Raw genomic sequence first — 22,875 nt, forward strand, 5'->3', positions numbered from 1 at the left:
ATTCAGCCTGGTCCGGCTGCTAGGCCTGCGGCAGGGAGGGGGGCTCCCACCAGCATCCAGACAGGGACCACCGCGGGCCTTTCCCCGTGCGGCACCTCCAGGCTGGACTGGCAGTTAGAGGCGGCATGGAGGGGTGAGTCTTTAGGCACCGGGTTGAAGGGGGGTGGTTTAGAGAGGCTGTGTGGCCGCAGGCAAGCCCCTGCCCCTCTCAGGGCCTCTGAAGGGCTGGAGGATGGGGGCTCTGGGATCTGCCTGGGCAGAGATTCTCCAAGGGTCTCCCCGAAGTGGGTTCTGAGGAAGGTGATGTATGGAAGTTCACAGCCCTCTGAGCCCTGGACACTTGTCTCTCAGAGATCTGTCCCCCCATCTGTCTACTTGGCCCACTTTTAGCCTCAGCGTCACCACAGAATGCAGAATGCCACCAGTCCCAAGGCTAGGGCTGGATCCTGGGACCCCAAGGACACTGAAAAACAGATGGTGACAAAGCAGTGAGCGGAAATGGAGGAGGTGCACAGTGGGGACCCAGCCCAGGCATCAGGAAAGGCTGCTCAGGGGCCCTGACCAAGCTGAAAACAAGGAAGAGCTGGGTGTTGCTGGTGGCAGGAGGGAACTCTGTGCTTGTGGGGGAGCCAAGGGCTGATACCAAAGAATCTGAGCAGATTCCTGTTGGGGAATCTGGAGCTGGGACCTCCTCCCACAGGCAGTGAGGAGATGCTGGAGGGGTGGCAGCAGGGCTGTCAGGGCCCATTGCATTTTGGAAAGTTCCCTGTGGTGGTTGGTGGTGTGCAGAACATCAGGGAGGCTGAGACCCACTGTGGCAGCAGTCCTCCGAGCCAGCCACAGGCAGTGGCTGAAATTGTGACGTGAAGAGGTCCAACTGGGTGATGGATAGATGGATGGATGGACGAGTGGATGGGGCTGGCTGTACAGGTGGGTGGACAGGTGGGTAGGTGGATAGACCTTATCCAGAACACAGCCCCAAGCCCATACCCTCAGCTCTCCCATCTTGGTCCAGGCCAGCTAGGTGGCACTAAGATGAAAGGAGGACAGTGGGAATAAACAGGAGAGGAGACCTGAGCTGCTGGCTCACCTGTCAGTGTGGCTTTGACTGGCCATTAAGGCTCTTTAAGGTTCTAGGAGCTCACACTGCCTGGTCCCCCAGGTTTTGCCCCACAACTGTCCGGGCCTAAGTCTTCCCCTCTGACTGCCAGGCTGTCTTCTTGAGGTAGGTGCCATTCTGCTTCCTGCCACTACAGGGTTGGTGCTGCAGCTGTCAGGACTGGCTGCTTCTCTCTCCACCACCAACCTCACACTGGGAGGTCCAGGCCTCCCCCTAGACCCGGAGCCTCCCCACAGCCCGGGCACAGACTGAGTCCCAGGGCCTCACTGAGCCACTGGGCAGAGGCCAAAGGGATGTGGCAGGTTGTCCTTCTGAGCCTTAGTTTCCTCCAGCGTCCAACAGGGCTAACAATAGATCGTTTGCTTCATGGGGGCAAGGTTGTGAAGCTCAGGGCAATGACATCTTCCCTGGGGCAAAGGGGCTCAGCAAGTGGACCCTGTGCGACCCTTGCTTCTGTGAATGGCCCCTCCCTCTCTCTCCCAGGCCCCAGAGTGTCTCCTTGGTCCTACTGCTTTCTCTACTGCTGCCACTGGGCCCACCTTGGCACACAGCCGCCCAACGATGCCCACAGATCTGTGTCTGCGACAACTCCAGGCGGCATGTGGCCTGCCGGCACCAGAACCTCACTGAGGTGCCCCATGCCATCCCCGAGGTCAGCAGGGCAAGGGGTTGGGGAGTGGGGACAGCAGGAGGAGCCTGAGCTGGCACAGAGGATCTGCCACTGCCTAGGTGGGAGACCTTGGAAAGTCACCTTTCCTTTCTAAGCCTCAGTCTTCACATCTATAAAATGGGAATGCTAACCAACAGCAGGAGACAATCTATTTAAAATTCCATGTGGCTGAAACATGTAGGTGACTTACAGCTACATATTGGGTTAATTACAGATCCTTTGGCAGAAAACTGGGGACATACTGGAGTAAGCTATGGTCTCTGCCCTATGGAGTCAAGAACTAGTGGGGAAGAAAGTAAATGGACAGTGATAATTCAGTGTGAAAAGTGCCAGAGGAGGGGATGCCCTTGTAGCTGGGGTGGAAGGCTTCCTGGAGGAGGTGTCAGGGAGCAGGGTGGAGAGAAGGAGATGAAGAGTGTTCTAGGGGAGGAAACTTAGCAAGGGGCACAGGTCATAGTCCTAGTCCTGCGGCTCAGCCCGGCTCCACCCTCCTCACTCAGATGACCCAGCGGCTGGACCTCCAGGGCAACATGCTGAAGGTGATCCCTCCAGCTGCCTTCCAGGACCTACCTTATCTGACCCACCTGGACCTGCAGCACTGCCAGGTGGAGCTGGTAGCTGAGGGTGCCTTCCGTGGCCTGGGCCGCCTGCTTTTCCTCAACCTGGCCTCCAACCGCCTGAGCGTACTGCCACAGGAGGCACTGGATGGGCTGGGCTCCCTGCGGCGGCTGGAGCTGGAGAAAAACATGCTGGAGGAGCTTCGGCCGGGGACGTTTGGGGCCCTGGGTGCGCTGTCCACGCTGAACTTGGCCCACAACGCCCTGGTCTACCTGCCCGCCATGGCCTTCCAGGGGCTGATGCGCATCCGCTGGCTGCAGCTGGCGCACAACGCGCTCAGCGTGCTGGCCCCCGAGGCCCTGGCTGGCCTGCCCGCCCTGCGCCGGCTCAGCCTGCACCACAACGAGCTGCAGGCCCTGCCGGGCCCGGCCTTGTCCCAGGCTGGCAGCCTGGCCCGCCTTGAGCTGGGCCACAACCCGTTCACCTACGCGGGTGAGGAGGACGGGCTGGCGCTGCCGGGCCTGCGGGAGCTGATGCTGGACCACGGGGCCCTGCAGGCCCTGGACCCCAGGGCTTTTGCCCACTGCCCACGCCTGCACACCCTGGACCTCCGCGGGAACCAGCTGGACACTCTGCCGCCGCTGCAGGGCCCGGGGCAGCTACGCCGGCTGTGGCTGCAGGGGAACCCGCTGTGGTGCGGCTGCCAGGCCCGGCCACTGCTCGAGTGGCTGGCACGCGCGCGTGTGCGCTCGGACGCGTCGTGCATGGGCCCCCTGCGCCTGCGAGGCGAGGCCCTGGAAGCCCTGCGGCCCTCAGACCTGCGCTGCCCGGGAGACACAGCGGAGGAGGACGAGGGGGAGGAGGACGAGGGGGAGGAGCTCGCGGCCCCCGGAAGGCCTCGCCCCCCGCCCGGAGCCCCTGATGGGGAGGCTGGGGCTCAGCCCTGCCCGCGGCCCTGCGTATGCGGCTCTGAGTCCCGCCACAGCGGCTGCGAGGGCCGAGGCCTGCAGGCGGTGCCCCGCGGCTTCCCCAACGACACTCAGCTCCTGGACCTGAGGCACAACCACTTCCCCGTGGTGCCCCGAGAGGCCTTCCCGGGCCTGGGCCACCTGGTGTCACTGCACCTGCAGCACTGTGGCATCACAGGCCTGGAGGCAGGCGCTCTGGCGGGGCTGGGCAGCCTGCTCTACCTCTACCTCTCGGACAACCAGCTCTCGGGCCTCAGCGCTGCCGCCCTGGGAGGGGCCCCCAGCCTTGGCTACTTATACCTGGAGCGCAACCACTTCCTGCAGGTGCCGGCGGCCGCCCTGCGGGCTCTGCCCGGCCTCTTCTCCCTGCACCTGCAGGACAACGCTGTGGGCCGCCTGGCGCCTGGGGACCTGGCAGGCGTGCAGGCCTTGCGCTGGCTCTACCTGAGCGGGAACCGTATCACCCAAGTTTCCCCCGGGGCACTGGGCTCTGCTCGGGAGCTGGAGAAGCTGCACCTTGACCGGAACCAGCTGCGAGAGGTGCCCACTGAGGCCTTGGAGGGGCTGCCTGCCCTCCTGGAGCTGCAGCTCTCAGGGAACCTGCTCAGGGCCCTGCAGGATGGGGCCTTCCAGCCGGTGGGCCAGTCGCTGCAGCACCTTTTCCTGAACAGCAGCGGACTGGAGCAGGTGGGCACAGAGGGGTGGAGGGTTGGGGGTGGCAGCGAGGCCCTGCCCTATGCAGCAAGGTTCATTCAACAACCAGTGCTGCACCCGCAGTGCCAGGCCGAGGCTGGGCATGGGGACCAGGAGAGAAGCAGGCTACACCTGCCCTCAGGGAGCTCAGGTGTGGGCGACAGAGCAGGCGAAATCCAGTGCCACACAGAGAGGGCTGCCAGGGAGGCTACTGCAGGGGCTTGGGGGAGGGACGAACTTGGATCCAACGGTCACCTATTTTGAGGGCAGGGCTGGAGCCCCCAGGGGCTTTGCCTTTATTGGCGGGGAGGTGTTTCAGGCAAAACAGAAAGAACCGTGAACTGGGGATCCAGGTGACTTGCAAATAGCAAGTGCTTTGGCATCAGACCAATCTGTTCGCACCCCAGCACTGCCCTGCCTGCCTGGGCCATTTTGGGTGCCCCACTCCCCTTCTGCTTGGGGAGCATGGGCCTTCCTTCCTGGCCTGACAGGAGCTCACACCAGGACCTGGCAATTCCTTGCAGGTTGCTCCAGGGGCCTTCTCAGGCCTGGGGCCCCGACTCCGGAGCCTACACCTGCAGAAGAACCAACTGCAGGCCCTGCCCTCCTTGTCTAGTCTCAGCCAGCTGGAGCTGGTTGACCTCAGTGGCAATCCCTTCCTCTGTGACTGCCAGCTGCTCCCACTTCACAGGTGAGCCCTCCCCACCTCGGTCCCCTAGCTGGGGACCCACAGCTGCTCTCGGTCAAGCCCCACCATCTCTCCAGTTCACCATATCTGCCCAGCTAAGCAGCTTTGGGGGGCAGAGTCCCGCCAGGGACTACCCTTCCTGGGGGAAGTCAGCGTGCATGGGCTTGGGATGGAATTCTCAAGTCTCTCTTCCATGGAGCAGGGGTGAGACCTGCCCAGCCAGTGGGGTGAGATCTCGTCAGCACGCATGGGCACTTTACACAGTTACATGAGAAAGCCACAAGGATCCCAGAGCTGGAGTCCCACAGCCCCGGCTGAAACCCAGCTCTGTCTGGCTCTGACTTGGCCACGTGACCTGTCTGTGCAGGTCCCTCATCTGTGAAGGGGATGATTGTGTCCACCTCAGGGCAGTGGCTTGAAGAATTACATTGAATCAGTTACATGTATAGATTGGTTTGAACAATGTCTGGATCATCAACCCTCTGTAACTTTATCATTATTACTACCCATTGTTACAGAGAAGGGATTTGAGGTTGGAAGGGACTTGCTCAGGGTCACGTAACCGAGGAGCAGCCAAGCCAGGGCTCTGCAGAGTCCGCTCTCACACACTAGACTCCATTGGCTCAAACTGCTGAGGACGCCCGCGCGCTCCTCAGGAAAGCTCAGCTTAGTGTGTTCCCCAAACTCTCATCTCAGGTGGCTCACTGGGCTGAACCTGCACGTGGGGGCCACCTGTGCTGCTCCTCCCAGTGCCCTTGGCCAGAGGGTGAAAGCTGCAACTGCTGCCTTTGAAGCCTGCCCGGGCTGGGCTACCAGGAAGGCCAAGCGGACACCCGGTGCCAGGAGAGCCCGCATGAAGGGAAGACGCCGGGGAGCAGACAAGGTTGGTCATGGGGCAGGCGCTGGGAGGCCTCAGTGGGTGGTCAGGGTCCAAAGCCCCAGGGTAGCAGGGCCGACTCCTCTGGTCCCAGTTTCAGGTGGTTCTAGGTCTGGGTAGTAACGCTGGTGCTTCTCTGTTCAGCCCTGGCCATCCCCTCTCCTCACCTCCTGGGCTGGGCCCTGTGGGTCTGTAGGGCCTCGGTCTTTCACGCTATTTCATCCTGTGGCACAGTGGCCTTTCTGAGAAGCCACAGCATCCTGGACCTGTGTGTCCATGAAATCAATTCCTCTGCTACCATATTTGCTGGATCACTGTTGACTCAGCCATTTCCTACCGCGACCTCATGGGCCTCCCTCATCCGTGGGACGGGAAGAGAAGTAGTTCACGAGTATTGGTGACGCCTCCCACTACTTGTCAGCCACAGGTTGGACTCCACTCTGTGTCATTTCGCCACCCCCTTGACGTTATGTTAACCATCCTGACAAATCCATTCACATTTGGAAGCTCAGCTGTAGCAAAATCTCACAGCATATTAGAGAATGGTAGGATCTGGGAGCCCCCCTTTGTGGGAGCACGTGCTATGTGGTGAGGGCACATGGGGCTTCCATAAGGGAGAGGCCAGTCCTTAGAGGGAACATGAGAACAGAACAAGTGAACACTGGGAGGGTGGAGAGAGTGCTCTGCCTGCCTCTGGCCCCACAGTTTGAAGATGTGGGGTACCTGAGGACCATTCGATGGCATAGCAGTTCCCTAGGGCTGCTGGAAGGAAGTAGCACAAACTTGGTGGCTTCGAACAACAGAGATTGTCTCACTGTTCTGAAGGTTAGAAGTCTAAAATCAAGGCAGGACCCACGCTCCCTGATGGCTCTAGGGGAGGCCTTTCCTGCCCCTTCCAGGTTCTGGTGGCCCCAGCTATTCCTTGACTTGTGGCAGCAAAACTCCAATCTCTGCCTCTGTCTTCATATGGCATCTCCTTGTCTTTTCACATCGTCTTCCAGTGATGCGTGTGCCCAAATTCCCCTTCCCATGAGCACACGAGTCATACTGGATTAGGGCCCACCCCAAAGACCTCATTTTAACTTGATTACCTGTGTGAAGACCTTGTGTAAATAAGGTCTCATTCTGAGGTGTATCTTCTTTGGAGGGACGTAATTCAACTCGTAACAGTGTTCCTTGTGGGAGTGAGGAAGGAACCCCTAAGAAGTCCCCAAGCTGAAGGTGAATTCTGCTTCAGAAGCAAGACCTGGAACTAGTGTTAGCAACAGCAGTATTCCCGTCAGCTAACACGTGGGTGGCACTTCCTGCCAGGCAGGCATTGTGCTGCCAGCATCAGTGTTTTCTTCTTGGGTCAACCTTGCTGGGGGGCTCATGTGCACGCACGGTGGGCTTGGCTCAGGAGCAGCTCCAATGGGTCCACCTCCAGGTCAGAGTTTAGTTCAAAGGGAAGTCCCCTACCCCCACCACAGCTTGGTGGCTGTGGCAGGAAGTGCAACATCCCAGACATTCCATTCAGCCACCTTTTTTGAGATGGACGTATTACACCGAATGGCAGCCCTGGAGTTCTAGGTTTTTCGTTTTTTTTTTGGTCAACGTGGCAGTTTCCTCCCAGGAACACAGGAACTGGAGGGTAAGTGCCCTGAGTGCTGGCAGGGAGTTCTAGACTGGGTGGTGCTGCTGGACTACGCACGGCTCTTCTTCTGAGGCCCCAACCTCTAGCTTGGTGTCTGGCATGTGTAAAATGTTGAATGCTGAGTGAATGAAAAGTAGGGGCGGTTAATATGGTCGAGCAACCGGGGGTTAACCCTACCTGTGAATTTAAGCAACCAAATTACTAGACCTTAAGGAGTCTTCCTTCTCATCGGTAAAATGAAGTCAACAGGTACCTTGCAGACCTCCTGTGATGAAATAAGCTATGGGAATGTGTGTAAACCAGTGCCTGGCATGAGGCTGTCATAAACGGCAGTTCCCCAGCTTGCAGGTCCTTGGGTCTAGAGCTGAGGGTGTAGACTGGTGACAGGAAAGCCTCCCTCAAGTGTTTGGATTTGGTCTGAGCTACCCCACCCCTCCCCTGCAGGTCAAACAGCGGGAGCAGGGAGCCCAAGGGTTCTTTAGGGTGCTGGTGCCCAGCCAGCAGCGCCCCTCCTGCTGAGTAGGCCGTTAGTGCCATCTGAGGGCAGTTATGGCACAAGGCACATTCTGTCTCGAGTGATAATGTCCCCAAGTACTTCCACCTGTGACAAATCAAAATGACCTTTAGATCCCAGCAATACAAGTTATGTAGACTTTCATGTCATACACACCCCTGGGGCCAACTTTGTGCTCGCCCTTTGGGGAACTCAGGGGTTCGAGGGAAGCGACTGGAGGAAATAAGGACTAGACATGAGGATGTTACGGAGACAGGCGCTCACGAGATGACAGGTGATATATTCCTTATTCTCTCCACATGTGAGCTCACTCCATAATTGCTCCTATGAGGTGGCATATCAGAATAGTCCACTGTAGGCAACAGAAACCTGACAATTGAACTTAAGGGATTTAATTCTCATTGTCTTGGGAGGCCACTCCAGCTCGGGCTTTGTGTCCATGGTGCCTGTAGGCACTTTTTCATTCAGGAAGAAGGGACTAACGGCCAAATGCCATACAAGCCCAGTTTTCCCAGTTTTAGTCGGAACTGGACCCCTTAACTGGGAAGGAATGGGGATGACGAGTCATCTGGGCACAGAACCCTCAACAGAAGCAGGGCTGCTGAAGCAGGCCCAGGACTTGAGTGCATACCCAGGCCACCTTCCTCCACGGGGGCCGAGGCCACTACCCTGCCACCACCCGTCTGCGGCGTGAGACATGCCCTTGCTCTTCACGGTGGCCCTAACCTGGTCACTTCCTGGAGAATTCAGGCTGCAGAAAAGGCAGCTTTCTGGTTCAGCACCATGTGGGGCTGCCTAGTGCCTTCAGCAAAGGAGAGTGGATCAAGTTTTCTCTGGACAGCAAACTGGCTCCCCTAGGGCTGGTCACTCCACTTCTGGGATGACACCAAACAGCCCATGTCCTGAGGAAATCCACAGCCCGGCTCACAGAGAAGGCACCTGGACACCCACGCCAGCCCAGCTGCAGCCCTTAAAGGTCAACATGGGGACCCACCCAACAGTTCTGTTTTCCACCCAAAAATATGGGAGGAAAGAAAAGGGCAGAGGACGGCAGGCTGCCTCCACCTCAGGTTCCAGAAAGGATTAGTGGAGAGAAGCTTGATCAGAGATGAGTTTCAAAGGCGACTGAGGAAAAGTAAAGCTGCAATTTGGGACGGTACTGGGTGAACTTCTAGAATATGATTTCGGAGAGGAAAGGGGAAATCTGTTAAGGATTTAGTGGTTTGAAGAGTCAAGGAGCCGGGAAGTGTGTCCCACTGCCCCTTCTTCCTTCCTCTAGCTCCTGCAGGGAGGGCCACCTCAGCCAGCAGGGCTGCCGGCTCCCCTGGCACAGCCCGACTCAGGCAGGGCTATACCTGACACTGACTAACAGGAGGGGAGTGAGAAGGGCAGGCCCCAGCTGAGCTGACCTCTGCAGCAGGTGAAGCTCAATGCTGGCGACAGGCTCCCTCGGCTGGGGCCACGCTCACCTTCCGGTCCTGCCCGCCCCACAGGCCTCAGCAAGTGGCACCGGGGCTGGGGTGATCTTTCCCTCCCTAGGCCCCTGCAAGCCCCCCAACCTAAGGAGCAGACCCCACCTCTGCTCCACTGTTCCTTTTAGAAATGGGGGTCAGTGCTCAAGCCAACAGAGAAAACAGGTCAAAGCCACCACCAGGTATGGAAATAACCCCATAGCCTGGTCACTTCTTCTCAGAGCTGGGTGCCTGCATGGGGTCCCCGAACCTCCCTAGGGTGCCAGGAGGAACAGAGTACCAACCCAGGAGACAGAGGCCACTCCACTTAGTTAAATCTTTCGGCAAAGGCTGTACCCATCACACCAGTCACAAATGTCGCCCCTCCGGAGCTGCTGCAGGCCTTACGACTTGCTTGGGCGTCTGTGCAAGCATGTGCACACTCTCTTCACTGTCTCGAGTGTGACGGGGTGGGGGGGTGCAGCCCCCACCCCCTGGCAACTGAGGGGTATGGCAGGTGTGGAGGGAGGCTACTGGAAGGGAGAGCTTCGGGAACTCTAGCTGGAGAAGGAGTCGCTCAGACCAGTGTGGGGGCCTCAGGCAGTCCCAAAGGAGGGCTGAGGCCACAGGGCGGGTCCAAGGAGGTCCTTCCTTCCGTGCCAGGCCCTCCCAGCACCAGGCATAATTTATGCAAAAAGGCTGTCTCCAAACTGCAGTTGGGTGGCAGGGTGGGGGCATAGAGGGGCCTGGGCTGGCTTCCCGTGAGGTGGCCAGGCTGGCAGCAGGGTAGGCTCAGTCGTCTGTCTCCTGTTTGATGTTCTCAATGGAAACAGGCAGCTCTGGACTGGGGGCCTTGTCAGGCGTGGGTGCGTCCACATGCTCTTCCTTCACGCGCACAGCAATGACTAAAGTGGGAGGTGGGAGGGCCGGGAGAAGAGCGAGTGAGGGCACAGAGCTGGGGAGGGCGGGCGGGCTTGGGATCTGGCTTCCTACAGAGGGGCCCTGGGTGGGGGGGAGTACCTCCATGGGGCAGGCAGCAGAAGGCCCAGGGTTCTAGCACACACCACCAGGCAAACTGTGCCAGAGAAACTGGCACCTGCCCACCTGCTGCCCTGCGTAGCACATGGGGGTGGGGGACAGACACAGGAGCCAGGCTTGGCTCCATATGCAATTGGGGTGGATGTTTGGGAAGCTCTTCAGGCCTAGTGGTCTGAGAAGGACTACTTGGTGCCAGAAAATTCCCTTCTAACTTGACTCTACTCTTCTGTGCCCAGGTGGGTAAGCAGAGGGGCCGCCCCTGAGCCCTGGAGCCTGGAGCCACTTACTCTCATCAGGAACGGGCTCCGATGAGATCTTGCCTGCAGCCTGTGGGTCCTCATCCAGCAGCGCCTTCTTGCACCCCTGTTTCAGGGGCCGGGTCTTAGTGGGTGGTATTCTTTTCCCTTTGAATAAAAACAGAATTAAAGCCAGCATTAGGGTTGTACCCACGTGAGGCTCGAAGGCTGGGTCTCATCCAGCGATACCAATGGGGGGAATTAGCCTAAACTTCTGACATTACCCCTCAGGGCTGTGCGCCCCGAGGCTCAGAGCTGTCCAAACGCTCACGAGATCAGGGAGTGTGTCCAGGGAGCGGGTCCGTTTCCTCTGTCCTGTTCTGGGACACCCTCTTCTCTGCGTGGTGCATGTCATGGAGACCCCCTCACGGTCACCAGCCGGCAGCTCCGGAGAATGCTCTGCCTCCCCCACTCCCCGCTGCTCTCCAACCTGCTGCCCCCTGAGCTGAGCCCACACTGGGCGCAGGACCTGAGAAGAGTGGGGCCCTGCCCAGGGAAATGACCCCGAAGCTTGGTGACTGGCCTCATCCCCCTCTTGGGGTCACGAGGTGGCCTTGGGGAGCAGCAGGGCTCCCTCCCGTACCTGACTCTCACACCCAGCTGCTGCAGGGTTTCTGCCACGGGGCAGTAGGGATGGGGCCCCCCACTTCTGTCAGATGCAACCTCTTGTCTTTTCCTCAGCGTCCTGACCACTGCCAGAGATGGGGGACTCCCTGTTATGCTCTGGAGACACAGGCTGCCGGCCCAGGAGGCCAAAGGCAAGGGGAGGAGACAGAGACGCCAGGAAGGCACTACCTAAGTGACAGGTCCCTGCTCTGCTCCAGGGACACAGGCCCAGCTGATCACAGGTCCCACATCAGCCACGGCTGCTTTACAATACCACTTACTTTTCTTCCCAAACTGTTTCTTTTTCTTCTTCGTGGCCTCTTTGGCCTTCAGAGGTGTGGTTGGCTCTGTGGTTGAATGAGGACAAGAGGTGAGGAGAGAGTTCTGAGAGGATCCAGGGTACAGACACAGCCGAGACCCTGGCCCACCCCTCACCAGCCTCCCTTATACACGGGACACCCCGAGAAGGAAAGCTCAAGTTGGGCCATGAGAGTTGGGGAGGGGGCTGGGGGAAGGACCGGAGAACAGCTGTCCCTTCTTCCCACCCTCGTCACCAGGGCTGCTCAGAGGGACCTGGGTAGTTTACCTGGGTGCACAAGGGCACGAGCATATGACAGAGTGGGCAAGATCAAGGAAGGAGCTCTGCAGGCCAGAGGGAGAGGGAGACAGACAGGTCAGGAGCAAGGGCCACTCTTTACTTAGAGGTGGTCCAGGAGATTTCTCGATCTCATGCCAAAGGATGAGGTGGGCACGGGGTGGGGGAGGTGGTTGGCAGAAAGGAGAAAGCAAAGGAAAGTCAAGAGCCCCGTAAGGCTGCAGGAGCCCAGACCTGTGGCCACGGGCGGCTGGAGCTGGTAGCCGGTGAGCTCGCACCAGCCGACAGGATAGATGTCCGGTGACTCACAGTCCACCCATTGGTCGTACTCGCTGTCCCAGCCATCGAAATGGATGCTGAGAAGCCGATGGACCACCTGCCGCACAGTGGCCACGCAGATGAGCCGGGGCTCCATCAGGTCCACGGCCTCCAGCTTCATGCCCACCTTGAAGCCGTGGTTGGGACAGTCCTGGGGAGGGGGAAGAAGGCAGTGAGAGAGCCAGCCAACTCCGTGCCCCAGTGGTTCTTTGTTCCCAGCACCAGCCCCCCTGGGACAGGGACAGGCAAAACTGTGGGGCACAGTGTCTACGCTGGAGTTAGGACCTCTCCCCGGAAGTGGCTGGTCTCAGCAGCAGGGACTCGCCAACAGTGGGCAGGGTCCCGAGGCCGCGCCAGGCCCTGTGCACCCTCAGCCCCCTCACCATGTTAAAGAGTCTTGAGGGAGCAGCTTTGGACTTAGTCTTCTCCAAGTAGGTGTCCCAGTTGAAAGTCTGTGTGTCGTACCCTGGGGGAGCAGAAAGCACTGATGCGGGAGGGAAAGGAGGGGAGGGGAGAGGGGGTCCAGGAAGGAGCACACTGCCAAAGGGGCACCTGCAGTTTGGTCGGGTCAGTCTAACCTTTTGGGGGTGTGAGCTCTATGTCATTCTTTTGGCAGAAGGTGGCTGGGAAGATGGCGTGGGAGGAGGCGTGATAACAGAACCAGTCCGAGCCATCTGTGGAGGGCCCCCCATCCACACAGATCATCAGGTAGCCATCCAGGAGAACCTAGAGGGTGGGGGCGGGGCAGGCAGAGAGCATGGTATCACGAGCGCACCCCGACCCCAGGTGGCGCTGGTGGGGACACAAGGTCAGGGGTTGAACTGGAGCTAGATCTCAGCTTCCCTGAGCTGCTCCAGAGCTCTTCACTTCTGTAACCCCTGCTTGTGAGGTAACTGACCTTCCCCACTGGACAATAAACACTGTGCTACATAGACGGTCCTACGTCTGTCTTTTTGCCACTGTGTTCTCAGTGGTGAGCACACGGGCCCAGCCTGGAGAAGATTTGCCAGGGGGACAAATCAGCACGTTCCCCAGGGGGGCCAAAGTCATTTGCTCCTCAGGCTGCAGCAATAATGGGGACAGTTTGCAGCATTCAGCCTGCCTGTGGCTCTCGGCGAGGCCAGCACTCAAAGGAGATGGCATGTGGTGGCGTGAAGACCCCAGTGAGGTGACGGGGTGGGGCCAATACCTGACACGGGACACATTCAGGCCAGGTGTTCATAAACACCTGCCCAGTGCACCGCAGACCCTAACATGACGGCAGATTCTGAGCAGGAAGCAGGTAAGACCCCTCTTCACAAAGATCAGGTGCTCCAGGAGCAGCTGGTGTTGGGAAGGTGGGATGGACGTGGATTGCAGCTCTGCAGTCTCCACCCTGAGAAAGCCACCTGGAGGCTGGGAGCAGCCTGGCTCACCTTGCAGATGGTCGCCACGCAGATGTTGCCCAGATTCAGGGGATCGATGGCCTCCAGTTTCATCCCCTCCTCGAACCACCCGCCTTCCGTGTAGACAGCTCGAACCTTAAAGGAACGGGGCAGTTGGGGAATGTGGGCCGGCCCAGGCCTGGGAAGGAAATGGGGAGGGAAAGGGGCAACCCGGGGGAGACTGGGGTGCTGAGGCCTGGATGGACCCAGGGCCAAGGGGAGAAGTGGCCAAGGGCTGCGCCTCACCTTCTTGAACAGGTAAGGGACAGCATCACAGTAGATTTTCCGGAAAGTGGGATGGTGGGCCATGTCGCTGCGCCTCTCTTTGGGGAGGTGGCAGAGGGAGCAAGGGAAAGAGGGTGTTGAAGGCTGCCAATAGGGCCAGTTCCACTCCTTTCCCAGGTAAGTGGAGGCTGCCCTGCATATGCTCTAATCCGTATCTCAGCCCCCCACCCCTGCCTGGACTAGAAGACAGAAACATCAGGAGCTCTCTGTACGTGGGAACTATTCAAGCCCTTAAGACCCAGACTCTTCCCATGTGACAAGGTTCAAACCAGTTTTACCTCTTACAAGCTGAGACTTTGGTCAAGTCACTCAACCTGCCTGGCCCCCAGCACCGACCCTGCAGGGTGGGGATGATCACCTGACCACACAGCGTTGTGGGGTGCAGAGACGCTCCCACTCAGGCCTTGGGGCAGCTGAGCCTGGGGTCGCACTGGCCTGGGGCTCTGCTAACCTGACAGCTTGATGCCGTGGCCAACACGCCGTGACCAACCCACTGGATGGATCAGAGGGCTCCACATGTGGCACCAGAAGTCGTCATCACTGTCGCCATCCTCGTAGAGGAGCCGTAGGCGACCCCCAATCACCGTGTCGACCACGGCCATGCGGGTCCGCGACACCTGGGACTTGTCCACCACCTCCAGCCGCATGCCCTGCCGAAAGGGGTACTTCATGCTTTCCACCATCTACAATGTGAGAACACAGGCCTGCCGTGGGCACGGGGCCCTCACGCCCACCTTCCTGCTCTCTCTTACAAGTGACCAGAGGACAGGGAAGGTGGTGGAACCGGTCTAAACCCCAAGTCAAACCTGGCCCCCAAGTCCCTAGAATGATGCTGAGGGAAGGCACACAGCTTACAGTGAGTGCACTCAAACCCCAATAAGGGCCTGACGAGAATTACAAAGCCCTCTGCAGTCAGGTGGCCCATTAGTGCCAGAGCTGAGCCTTGAACCCTGGCCTGGTGTCCAGCCTTGTGCTTTCAGGGATCTCTGATCCACACTCCCTTCCCTCCTGGCCCCCAAAGGGGAATGAAGTCCCCTTTGCGTCCATGTCTATTCCAGCACTGGCCTTACTGGGCTGCTGCTCTGAACAGCTTTCATAGCATCTCAGCAGCAATGCCTGCCCCTCAGATCCAGCCAGGACGGTGACCAAGAGGCCCACAAGTGGCTCTAGAGAGTGTTGACGATGGGCAAGGGTGAGGGCAGAGGCTGGCGCTGTGATTGGTGCTGTCCCACGGTGGCGGACCTGGTTCAGCGAGCTCTGCTGGCGGAGGGAGAACCAGCCCCAGCTGTGCAATTTCACAGCCCACCAGAAAGGGGAGCGTCTCAGAGATCACAAGCAGCCCCCAGGAAGGCGGACACAGCCCTCCACCAGACAGACCCTCACCCTCTGCTCAAGGGCTGGAATCCACCCCAACACCGACTGCCTGACTGGCCCACTTGGGAGAGTGGGAGACCCACAGTGAGGCCTGGGTGGGGGTCCCTCTGGGCCGCCGCCCTCACCTAGCCTCTCCTGACACATTCCTTGCCTCTGCACCCACTGGAACTTGAGCTCTAAGGACAGAAGCTAGGCTCGGTTTGCTTCATTTCTACATTCTCAGCTCTGAGCGCAGAACTAGGCAGAGTTAGTGCTCAGTTAATGTTTTTTCTCAACAAAGAACAAAACACATGCACATACCCCTCACCTTGACTGATGGGTCACTGATTCAAAACACATTCGTACGCACTTACCACACGGCAGGCAGCAAAGGGCATTTGAAACTTCCTCCACAAACCCACCCCCTTTCATCCTCACCATCCCCCTAATCTTCAGAGGCAGCTGCTTTTGTGTCCCCTCCAGTGTGTACACGGGACAGGTACATGACAGATAGTCAACGTGTACTTGCTGACTGGTTCGCATGGAAGCCTGTTCTGCCACCCAGAAGCAAACCCCTTCTAATTTAAGCAGATGGGCCACCTTGATACCCATAGTGGCCTGCACCACCCACAGTCATCTGCCTCATCTTAAAACAAGGGCCAGCTGACAAAGGAAATGACCGTCCTTAAAGGCAAAGCTGTCAGCTATGCAAAGCACCATGGGAAATGTAGGAGAAAAAGCTTACAGTTTTGTTGGAAAGAGAATATGAAAAGATAATTAACAACATATAAACAGCAAACAAGGTGTACCCAGTAAATTCAAATAAGGGAAAAATCATTTCTGCTTTGGGAAAAAAAGCCGGAGAACGCTTCTGTGAGGTGCCTGAACCATCCCTTGATAGCCGAAGGCCAGCTCTCCACCAGCTCAGGCCCACGGCGGCAACCTTTCACCTGGGGACCATTGCCGTGGGTGAGAGGGCCTCAACTTCCACTCCATCCTTATTGTCCACTGGCTTCCATACCACGCACGCCCTACCCGTCAAGGCGGAATCAAAACGCCATTTTCTCTACGAAGCCTTCCTTGATGCCTGTTTTTCCTGAGGCCACAAGGCCAGTTCAGTTTCAGGTCATGGCAGCACCTGCCCTCACCCCCTGCTGTGACACCCAGGGCGACACGGGACCCACCTCTGAGCATCCGGCTCAGGAGACCTCAGGTCTCCTGTGTGAGGCACCTGTGTGAGCGAACCCCACAGCAGGAGGGCTGGCATACAGAGTGGGACACTGAGTCTTCACAGTGGACCCTCGCGAGCCCTTCGAATTTTCACCATGTGTATGACTTGTTAGGTCAAAGAACGAAATAACAAAATAATTTTTCCCCTCTTTTTCCCCCCCGCATTCTGGGTCAAGCCATTGTTTCTCCGTCTAGTTGTGTAGGACACAGCTCCCCGGCCCACGCTGGTATTATGAGCCTTGCGCTGCTCCCCCGGCTGAGGCAGTCAACCGGCCCCGAAATAATTTTTAAAAATTACAATTAAACGCCACACAAGTGGTCCTGAAGCACGTCCCTGGTTCAGAACCAAGGATATTTTACAATTATTTATACACATGACTTTGTTTCCTCTGCCAGTCTGAAGAGTCCTGGAGGACAGGGTCTCTGTTCTCCGTATTCCCACAGTGCCTTGTATATAACAAGCACTTAATAAAATCTACTGAATGAATGCTCCTGAAAAATGCTATAAGCACAGGTAAGGACCTAGTAGAGCAACTGGTCCATGTGACCGGTCAGTCTGTGTGGGGAGGGCGCGTTTTTTAGGCTGGGAGGCAGGGGGCAACCGCCATCCTTCCTTGGGACACATAGAGCCGCTACAGACTGTTCCGCAAGGAAGTCTTAGAACAAATACTCCAATGACCAGCACAAAAGCCACAAAGTGGGAGGGGGGACAGGAAGGAGATCAGGGAAGAGTCCAAAGGGCTCACTGCCGGACCTTGATGTGGAAATCCACGGGAAGCGTCCTGGAGCCCACCAGCCGTTTCATCAGGTAGCCCTTCCAGTCGGTGAACTTGGCATGGATGGCTGCGGGGACAGGAGCAGATTCTGGTTACACAGACTGACAACACCCCACCCCCAACAGAGGGCGCCAGAGCCACCCAGAGCCTGCAGAAGGGATGGAACAAGTTATTTCTGCCCACACCGGCCAGCAATCACCTCATCCTATAAAACCCATCCCCACAACCTGGATCTGCTGCAGGGTCTCGGAGCCAGGTGGGTTCTGTTCTGGCCTAACCTGAGGCAGAGCCACCCTCCTACTCACTCCGTGGGGGCACCAGGATCTTGCTGTTGATGGCACACCAGCCAATGGGGTGGACATCCACAGTTCCCAGATTGCACCAGAAGTCATGACTGGCGTCGTTTTCAAAGCCTTCATACCGGAGCAGCACTCGGTACCCTGGAAAAAGGAAAAGAGCCAGCCCCAGTGAGGGAGGGAGGGAAGGAAGGATGGGGAAAGGCATGGTCTTCGGCCTTCCCTCTTCTCCAGCTGAAACCAGACTTGTCGCTGCCGATCCCATGAACTCCTTCCAGGCAGCGGGGTTGCTGCTGTCCACAAGAGTCATGGCCAAAGCAAACCCATGTCGCCTACTTGGAGAGCAGTATGGCACACGGGGAGAATTAATTTTCTATATCCTGATAATCCCTGGAATAAAATTCAAAAAAATGGGAGTTTCCAAACTCACCAAACTCCGTGGTCCCCACCAAGGTAGGCGAGCTAAGCGAGTTGCGGGACTCGGGAGAAACTGCAGTGGTGCGTTTGCTGGGCTTGTTTCTGCCTGCAGCATGGCCTAGGCCCTGGGGACGCCACTCTGCAGACCCCGCCCCTGCCCTGGCCACGACGCCCACCCACCTGCGGCCTGGATGACAGAGGCAATCCAGTACACCCGGCTGGGGAGCACAGCGTCGCTGTTCAGCACCTCCACCTTCATCCCCTTCATCACATCCTCCCACTGGTCGTAGAGCGGGACCTGGTGGGAGGAGAACACAGGGGACGTGAGCTGCCGGGACTAGCAGGGAGGGGTGGAGTCACCGCCTGCTTCGCCTGTCACTCTGCAAGCGGAGGGCCAGGCACGGGACTTGGGATGAGGAGCAGCCAGCTGTGGCGACTGTGCTGGAAGAGCAGTTGGGATGGAGACGGGCAGGGGTGGGCAGGGGCGAGGGCGGGAGATCCAGAGCCACGTGGCTCTGAGTGCCAATCTTCGCAGGACCAGCTCCTAACTGTCTCGTCTTGGGTACGTCACACCTGTGCCAATCTGTGTGACAGTAAGGACGCCTAACCGTTTCTATAGTGCTCACCACGTGCCAGGCACTGTTGCTGACACAGATATCGCTGCCTCCCCCGTCACTCAAACCTGGGCGACGCCCCAGGCCCTCAGCTGTCACCACACCGGCTGGCACAGAACTGTCTACTGCACTCGGTTCCTGGCCTGTCTCTCCCCCTCTCCTCCTGTTACAGTGCCCGACCACCATGGACTGTTTCTAGGTGCCTTCCCAACATCGAACCCTCACTTTGCTGCCAATGGCACCTTGATTCTCCTTTGGGGAAAGTCACCCTTTTTCATGCTCAGTGCTGGCTTGAGCCACTCGGGGTATCCTACTCCATCTCCCTGGCCCCGGACTGGGTTCCTCACAGCACCTAGAAACGGTGAGGCTGCAGGCACAGGGGTAGATTTTCAGAGCATATGCATGGGACACGTCAAATGGAAGTGTAACTCCCCTGCAGGGAAACTGCCGGGGCTGCTAGAGGATTCAGAGTAACAGAGAGGTCCCCGACCTGGAGAGATGTGCCAGCTCACTGGTTCAGGGAGCAGCAGGAAGCTGCCCGGAGGCCAGCTTTCCTTGTTGAGGGCACTCCCCCGAGTTCAGGAGCAGTTCAGAAAGGAGAGGCTAGGAAGTGGGTTTACTCAGGTAAGTGGCCTCCTCCTAGTTTCCTGAGGTTTAGGAAACTGCTTGGAAGACAAAACAAGGGTGCCGCTCTCGCTTCTCTCCCTGCCTGCAGCCTACCAGGCCACAGCCCCCCCCCCCCCCCCCCGGGGCCTCACGCTTCTGGTGTTTCTCAGGGGGTCAGGAAGCCTTTTGCAGAACTGGGCTCCAGGATATAGATACATCTGCCTCTCTGGGACCAAGGGGCCCAGGGCAATTCAGAGTTGGCTCTTTGACATCAACTAGCACAAAGTTCCGTTCTGTAAATAACAAAGTGGGGACCTCAGAGGGGAAGCACAGTACTTGCTAGAAGCTCTCAATGAGGGTTTGCCGGAGGACTTCTGAAAAGTCAACAAAAAGGTAGAGTGCCTGGCAAAGCTGGGCTTCGACCACCCAGACCTCACCGCTGTTCCTTCCCCGGTGCCAATGTCCAGTCTGGAACAACACTGGAGAGGCAGGTAGGTGAGATGGGCGGTGAGCACCCAGGTTCCCTGCTCTCCCTCCCCTCAGCTCCAGGGCACTCACGTGTTTAAAACAGCTGACAGGAGCAGCCTTGTAACTGTGATCCTTCAGGAACTTCCCCCAGTCGAAACCCAAGACTAGCGCTGCAGAGTAAAAAAAGGAGAGTGAAGAGTGGAGGCTGGGAGCTCAAGCACATGCCCCTCCAGGGACCTGGCCCGAGGAGCCTGCAGAAGCAGGTCCCTTTCCCACCCCAACAGCTTCTTGATCGCAAGTGCATGCATGGGAGGCCACCTGTCCCCATACCTGCCCCATCAGTGGCCATCAGGACCTTATTCACACGCTGCAAGACTCTCAGGAATAGAGGAAACCCTCAGAAGGAAATGCCTGACCTTTCTTCCCCCAAAGAAAAAAGGAAATTCAAAGACCCGGGAGCTTTAATGCCTCAGACCTCCCCCAACCTCTCATTGGCTAGAGCCGACCTAAAAGGGAGGGAGGTGCACCACCTAGGCCCCTCCAACGCTCCTGCCTGCCGAGCTCGATTTCAGTCAGAAACTCAGACTGTCTAGAGCAGAGTTGCTTCCTGCCTACGTTTAATTTGCTCAGAAATTGCTCCACACACTCAGAAAGTTTCCTTTTTTTATCCCATAACCCTCTTCAAACTAGATCCCAATTTTCACTGCCCAGGAAACAAACTAAAGGGCTAAAAGCAATGCAAAACAATAGAGGTGAATTCTTGGCTTTTGAATGATCAGGAGGAGTAGGGGTCCTGGCAATTTCAGGGATTTTCTGGGGTTATTTCCATAATACCTACTGACCAGGTGAGTAAGATGCAATCCAGTCAGCCTGAGTCAGGGCTCTTTCTAGCTGGCCACCTTTTCCACTGCCCCCTCCTAGGGCAGGCCACCCCCCAGCCCTGGCACCCCAGGACCTTCAGAGTCCTCTGCTGTCTTACCGTCTTGCCCCGTAGGTGTCCCATCTGCTAGCTGTCCCGTCCCTTGTGAGTGGAGGAAGGCTCCAATTTTGGCAGACCAGGCTGCTTTGTGCAGGACTTTGGCTTTCTTAGTAGGTGGTTTTCCCTGAAGGAAGGAGAGGATGTGTGAAGCCCATTGGCTAAGAATCTGCCTCAGGATTCGGACTGCCTACGTTTTCATCCTGGCGTGGGTCCAGTTACTTAAGCTCTTTAGGGCTTGTTTCTTCATTTGTAGACCAGGATAATAATAATAACAATACTTAGCTGGGAGGGGGTAGCAAGGACGATTACGCTCAACTCGCTCAACTCGCTAAGGACTTAGCTGTAGTTCACTGGGAAGGGAATGGAGGGAGGCCGGAGCTGCAGGGCAGGGAGAGACACGTGTTCTAGCTTTTAAGCCTCATCCAGGAACCTCTAACTAGTGGCTTCAGCTCTCAGCCGTCCCCTCCCGCCCGTGCTCCTACAGGTTTGAGAATGGGCTTTGTGGGGTCCGTGAACTGGCCTAGAAGGCCACATTCTGTAGCTGCGAGTACATGAATGTTCTGGAGAGGGCCCATGGCTTCCATCAGGTGCTCAAAGGGGTCTCCCCCTCCCCCGAAGAAAAAAGGCTCCAATCTGGCTTGTAATTTGTAACTTAAGCACTGGTCAGAAAGGCCCAGATAATGTATTAGCAATCAGTAAAGTAGAAGTGTGGGTTTAAATCCCACACAGACCTGGGGTTGAATCCAGGCTCTTCAATTTTATCTGTGTGCCTTTGAGCGAGTTACTAAAAAGTTTTGACCCTTTAAAATAGGAATTTTTAAAAATTCATTTTTTAGGGATCACTGGTTAGACAGTCAAGCCCTTAGCAAATAACCCTAAATTATAGCTACCATGTTTCCCCAAAAATAAGCCCCAGTTAAGATCGCCAGATGGATGCATTTAGTACCTTATGACGATGTTCCAGAAGATGACATGACTATTTGAATAAATGTACATTGTTGTACATTAAAAAAAAAAAAAAGACATCCCCTGAAAATACGCCCTAATGCGTCTTTTGGAGCAAAAATTAATATAAGACCCGGTCTTATTTTCAGGGGAATACGGTATAAGACCTGGTCTTATTTTTGGGGAAACATGGTATTAACAATATTATCAGCTCACTGATATGCGTTGACTAAAATCCACAAAAGGAGGGAAATATCAGTAATTGCCTTGCAAAGGTAAGATAGTGTATGAAGTACTAAGCAGAAGACCTGGCACACGGCAACTTTCAATAAACATCAGAGCAGAGGGTCTCAAGCTTTGCTGCACATTACGATCACCTGGGGAGCTCTTTAGAGTCCCAATGTCGAGGCCACACTCTGTCCCAATTAAATCAGAATCTTTGGGAGTAAGACCCAAGCGTCAATATTTTTAAAACTTTCCAGGTGATCCCAACATTGCCGTCAAGTTTGAGAACCAGTGTTGTGGACGGTGGCCATAGCTACCATGAAACACAAGGCCAAGCACCTGATATTCAGCTTCCAGCCTTGGTTCTGCTGCTCTCATCCCACAGAACCACCCTAGGTAAGACATTCTCCTCTCTGGACCTCAAGCCCACTTTATCAATTAACATGTGACTTAGACAACACATCAGAATCCCTCCATTTCTAAAAATTCTATGACTGTCAATAATTAACTAGAGATTGGTAAGACCTGCTGGGTGGCTGCCTGTGACAGGGAGTCAGAGAGGAGGCATCAACTTTCTAAACTCACGGGGCTGATGAAGCTTGTGCTTGGTTCCCAGCTTCCTTTCAGAACATTTACAAAAGCATGATGCAAAAACCAAGGGCATCAGGCTCCCCCAAGTTTCTTGTTTAAAACTTTTTGAACACATCAGATTCTGAGGGGTGAGGGTGGGGAATGAACAAAGCTCCAGGAATCTGCAATTTAATGAGCTCCATGAATAGATCCCTCTGCCCTCTAACGTTTGAGATCATAATAAATATCAGGAAATTTACAACCTCTGATGGACACGAACAAGGTCCTTCCCAAGTTGGTTGTTCCCGTCTCAGTCCCCAGGGCCCCGGGAAGGGTCTTCCAAATGACCTCCTCTCACCTGTAATCTAGCCAAGATACTGGCTTTCTTGGAGTTGGAGGAGTAGCTCCTGGAACAGGAGACACTGCAGAATCTCTTGGTCTTGGAGAAGAAGGCTTCCCTTGTACCCACGATACCACACATCTCACAGACAGCTGGGAAGAGAACTTAGCACATGACTCACCTGGTGAGGTCACCCCAAATCAAACAAAAAGATGGGCCCTTCAAAACCTGGACACTGCATTAACCAAGTAAGTCCTGAATCTATTTCGCCTAAGATGAGCCTTTTGACATCCCGTGGCTACGTGTCAACAGTGGGCTGAGG

At 56.6% G+C, this 22,875-nt stretch overlaps 2 protein-coding genes across 7 annotated transcripts in view; one reads left to right on the forward strand and one right to left on the reverse strand.

Moving 5' to 3' along the window:
- CHADL (chondroadherin like) lies at positions 1 to 10,607 on the forward strand. 3 transcript variants are annotated; one of them, XM_081059180.1, is made up of 6 exons: positions 1 to 133; positions 1,604 to 1,772; positions 2,291 to 4,003; positions 4,534 to 4,700; positions 5,394 to 5,580; positions 10,447 to 10,607. In XM_081059180.1, exons 1-6 carry the CDS (start codon positions 126 to 128, stop codon positions 10,471 to 10,473), a joined length of 2,271 nt encoding a protein of 756 aa, XP_080915306.1. In that variant the 5' UTR covers positions 1 to 125; the 3' UTR covers positions 10,474 to 10,607. The 3 variants fall into 3 exon arrangements, with proteins under 3 accessions (XP_080915306.1, XP_080915304.1, XP_080915305.1); XM_081059178.1 differs by lacking the exon at positions 10,447 to 10,607 and having other exon boundaries at positions 5,394 to 7,168; XM_081059179.1 differs by lacking the exon at positions 10,447 to 10,607 and having other exon boundaries at positions 1,604 to 1,751; positions 5,394 to 7,168.
- L3MBTL2 (L3MBTL histone methyl-lysine binding protein 2) overlaps positions 9,496 to 22,875 on the reverse strand; it is a 19,848-nt gene continuing 6,468 nt past the window's right edge. The window contains exons 3-18 of one of the 4 annotated variants that reach the window (XR_013993982.1): positions 22,572 to 22,705; positions 20,474 to 20,597; positions 19,585 to 19,664; positions 17,987 to 18,104; positions 17,399 to 17,533; positions 17,072 to 17,160; positions 14,186 to 14,417; positions 13,696 to 13,772; positions 13,441 to 13,545; positions 12,604 to 12,751; positions 12,409 to 12,491; positions 11,942 to 12,176; positions 11,699 to 11,754; positions 11,394 to 11,459; positions 10,498 to 10,614; positions 9,496 to 10,077 (exon numbers count right to left, since the gene is read on the reverse strand). Coding sequence is in view for 3 of the 4 variants with exons in the window: in XM_081059183.1 (XP_080915309.1) it covers positions 9,859 to 10,024; positions 10,494 to 10,614; positions 11,394 to 11,459; positions 11,942 to 12,176; positions 12,409 to 12,491; positions 12,604 to 12,751; positions 13,441 to 13,545; positions 13,696 to 13,772; positions 14,186 to 14,417; positions 17,072 to 17,160; positions 17,399 to 17,533; positions 17,987 to 18,104; positions 19,585 to 19,664; positions 20,474 to 20,597; positions 22,572 to 22,705 (1,913 nt within the window). In the remaining variant the exon portion in view is untranslated. Of the gene's footprint in view, positions 10,078 to 10,493; positions 10,615 to 11,393; positions 11,460 to 11,698; positions 11,755 to 11,941; positions 12,177 to 12,408; positions 12,492 to 12,603; positions 12,752 to 13,440; positions 13,546 to 13,695; positions 13,773 to 14,185; positions 14,418 to 17,071; positions 17,161 to 17,398; positions 17,534 to 17,986; positions 18,105 to 19,584; positions 19,665 to 20,473; positions 20,598 to 22,571; positions 22,706 to 22,875 lie in introns of all 4 variants that reach the window. The other 3 variants (XM_081059182.1, XM_081059181.1, XM_081059183.1) reach the window with 3 other exon arrangements.

Source organism: Rhinolophus hipposideros (assembly GCF_964194185.1).
Source record: "Rhinolophus hipposideros genome assembly, chromosome: 9".
NCBI classification, from domain to species: domain Eukaryota; kingdom Metazoa; phylum Chordata; class Mammalia; order Chiroptera; family Rhinolophidae; genus Rhinolophus; species Rhinolophus hipposideros.

Bases quoted from the DNA above. Each gene is read 5' to 3' on its own strand.
- CHADL (XM_081059178.1), top strand. The intron at 4,004-4,533 runs GTGGGCACAGAG...AATTCCTTGCAG, and splicing joins ACAGCAGCGGACTGGAGCAG to GTTGCTCCAGGGGCCTTCTC. The intron at 4,701-5,393 runs GTGAGCCCTCCC...CTCTCATCTCAG, and splicing joins CAGCTGCTCCCACTTCACAG to GTGGCTCACTGGGCTGAACC.